Source organism: Tachysurus fulvidraco, chromosome 2, assembly GCF_022655615.1.
Source record: "Tachysurus fulvidraco isolate hzauxx_2018 chromosome 2, HZAU_PFXX_2.0, whole genome shotgun sequence".
Taxonomy (NCBI): Eukaryota; Metazoa; Chordata; class Actinopteri; order Siluriformes; family Bagridae; genus Tachysurus; species Tachysurus fulvidraco.
This window is the reverse complement of record NC_062519.1, coordinates 2,327,759-2,330,132: the sequence shown is the minus strand read 5'-3', so window position 1 is coordinate 2,330,132 and position 2,374 is coordinate 2,327,759. Positions and strand designations below refer to the sequence as shown.

The window sequence follows — 2,374 nt, the reverse complement described above, 5'->3', positions numbered from 1 at the left end:
GTGTGTGTGTGTAGTCTATGAGTTTGTGGGTTTGTGTGTGTGTGTAGTCTATGAGTTTGTGGGTTTGTATGTATGAGTTTGTGTTTGTGTGTGAATATGTGTGTGTGTGTGTGTGTGTGTGTGTGTGTGTGTGTGTGTGTGTAGTCTATAGTCTATGTGTGTGTGTGTGTGTGTGTGTGTGTGTGTGTGTGTGTGTGTGTGTGTGTGTGTGTGTGTGTGTGTGTGTGTGTGTGTGTGTGTGTGTGTGTGTGTGTGTGTATTTCCCTGACGTGCCTAACACTGTACACACAGCTCTGACACTAACAGCGCTAAAACACCGCTGGTCCTGTTTTTCTTGCTGTTTTACTGCTCCGTGTTTCTGTCTACAGGAATCATGTAAGTTTCTTTTACACATTTTAAGCCTCTTTATTTCGGGTGACATGTTTTTAAAAAGAGACATGTCTTTACGAAGAGAAAAACGACAAATAAAAGCTGCGCCCAAACTTCCTGCGGCCTCCGTCACAGCTAACGCAACAAGTTAGCATCGTTAGCATCATTAGCATCATTAGCACCGCTTTATTTATCACTTCTTTATTATTTACTCGTCCTGAAACTAAACTATGGCGCTTTGAGCTTTTATACCAGCTTCTTTTTATATCATAGTCTGTTATATGTAGAGGTTTTTTTGCATTTGTATAACTTTACAGGCTGAATAATAAAGTTGTTAGCAAACTTTTAACCTAGCTAAGTTACAGCTAGCTGACGCTAAATATATAAAGTGGTATAAATATTGTTCATTTTATCGCTTTAACGTTCACTTTTAATTTAATTTATCTCTTCAACTAACTTTGTTGCAAACTGTGAACATTAAAACTTTTAAACATGTTTGTGTTCTTTAGACAGACGCCTTAGTTTTGTGTTGTTTGTCATTGTGAGGTAAATAACAGACTTTTTCTGTATTAACGCTGTTTTATTTACAGACTGCTAAGTGATGAAGGTCAATAATAAAACCAGCACATGTTTATTTTGTCATCTGAGTAGGTGGAAATGCCTGTGATTTGTTTTCCTGCTATTGTTCACAATTAATCCTCTTTTCACAATGACGTTTAGTCTGATTATTAAAGATCACAAATATTTACAGGGCAAATGTTTTTACTTATAAATTAATATGTTTAATAAATTACTGTTTCATCCAAACTTGTGCACAATAATAGTAATCATAACATTAACAATAATATTAGTCATAAGGATTATAATAATAATAATAATATCATTATATAATGTATTATATATATATATATATATAATTATTATTATTATTATTATTAGAAGAAGAAGAAAACACATCAGAACTTGCTCAAGACATATGCCAAACACAATACAGAAAACATTTAGTAGAATTTAAATTATTCTACGAATGTAAGGTGCACGTGTGCGTGTACGCGTGCAAGTGTGTGCGTGTACGCGTGCAAGTGTGTGCGTGTACGCGTGCAAGTGTGTGCGTGTACGCGTGCAAGTGTGTGCGTGTGTACGCGTGCAAGTGTGTGCGTGTGTACGCGTGCAAGTGTGTGCGTGTGTACGCGTGCAAGTGTGTGCGTGTGTACGCGTGCAAGTGTGTGCGTGTGTACGCGTGCAAGTGTGTGCGTGTGTACGCGTGCAAGTGTGTGCGTGTGTACGCGTGCAAGTGTGTGCGTGTGTACGCGTGCAAGTGTGTGCGTGTGTACGCGGGCACGTGTGTGTGTACGCGGGCACGTGTGTGTGTACGTGTGTACTTGTGTGTACGCGTGCACGTGTGTGTGTACGTGTGTACTTGTGTGTACGCGTGCACGTGTGTGTGTACGCGTGCACGTGTGTGTGTGTGTAAGAGGGGAAATAACTGTGAGTAGCGTTTGTGTGTGTGTGTGTGTGTGTGTGTGTGTGTGTGTGTGTGTGTGTGTGTGTGTGTGTGTAATAATAATAATAATTTAATGTTAAGACCATTAGGTTGCTATAAATAGTAAATATTCATTATAACTAAGATCATTTACATTAAAGTAAATTCCCGACTATGAGCTCGAGTCTTAAGAAACAACAGCGTTGCCATGGTTACGTATAAAAACGGCTGTCCTGTAAATTAATTCTAACCTAAACGAGCTCTAATAAAAATTTGACTAGTTGACCGTATTTATTTTGTACTGTGAAGGCACTAAAGCTTCGTGGTGGTGTTACAGCTGAGAAATCGAGCCCGTGTGTCTGAAATTATGTGGCGAGGGAAACACAATGGCCGCTGATTTGCTCATCACCTCAGAGACAAACTTGCAAATCCATGCAAATGTCGACTTCACCACGCGAGTGAACGACAGACTTCCCTACACCATCTGAAGGATTTGTTCTTGATTTACTCCTAAACCCTTTT

General features: G+C 39.2%; 1 protein-coding gene across 1 annotated transcript in view; it reads left to right on the top strand.

The window, feature by feature from the left end:
* Nucleotides 1-219: 219 nt before the first annotated feature.
* vamp3 (vesicle-associated membrane protein 3 (cellubrevin)) overlaps nt 220-2,374 on the top strand; it is a 10,615-nt gene continuing 8,460 nt past the window's right edge. The window contains exon 1 of the mRNA XM_027168931.2: nt 220-375. Coding sequence (XP_027024732.1) covers nt 374-375 — 2 coding nt within the window. The 5' untranslated portion in view covers nt 220-373. The remainder of the gene's footprint in view (nt 376-2,374) is intronic.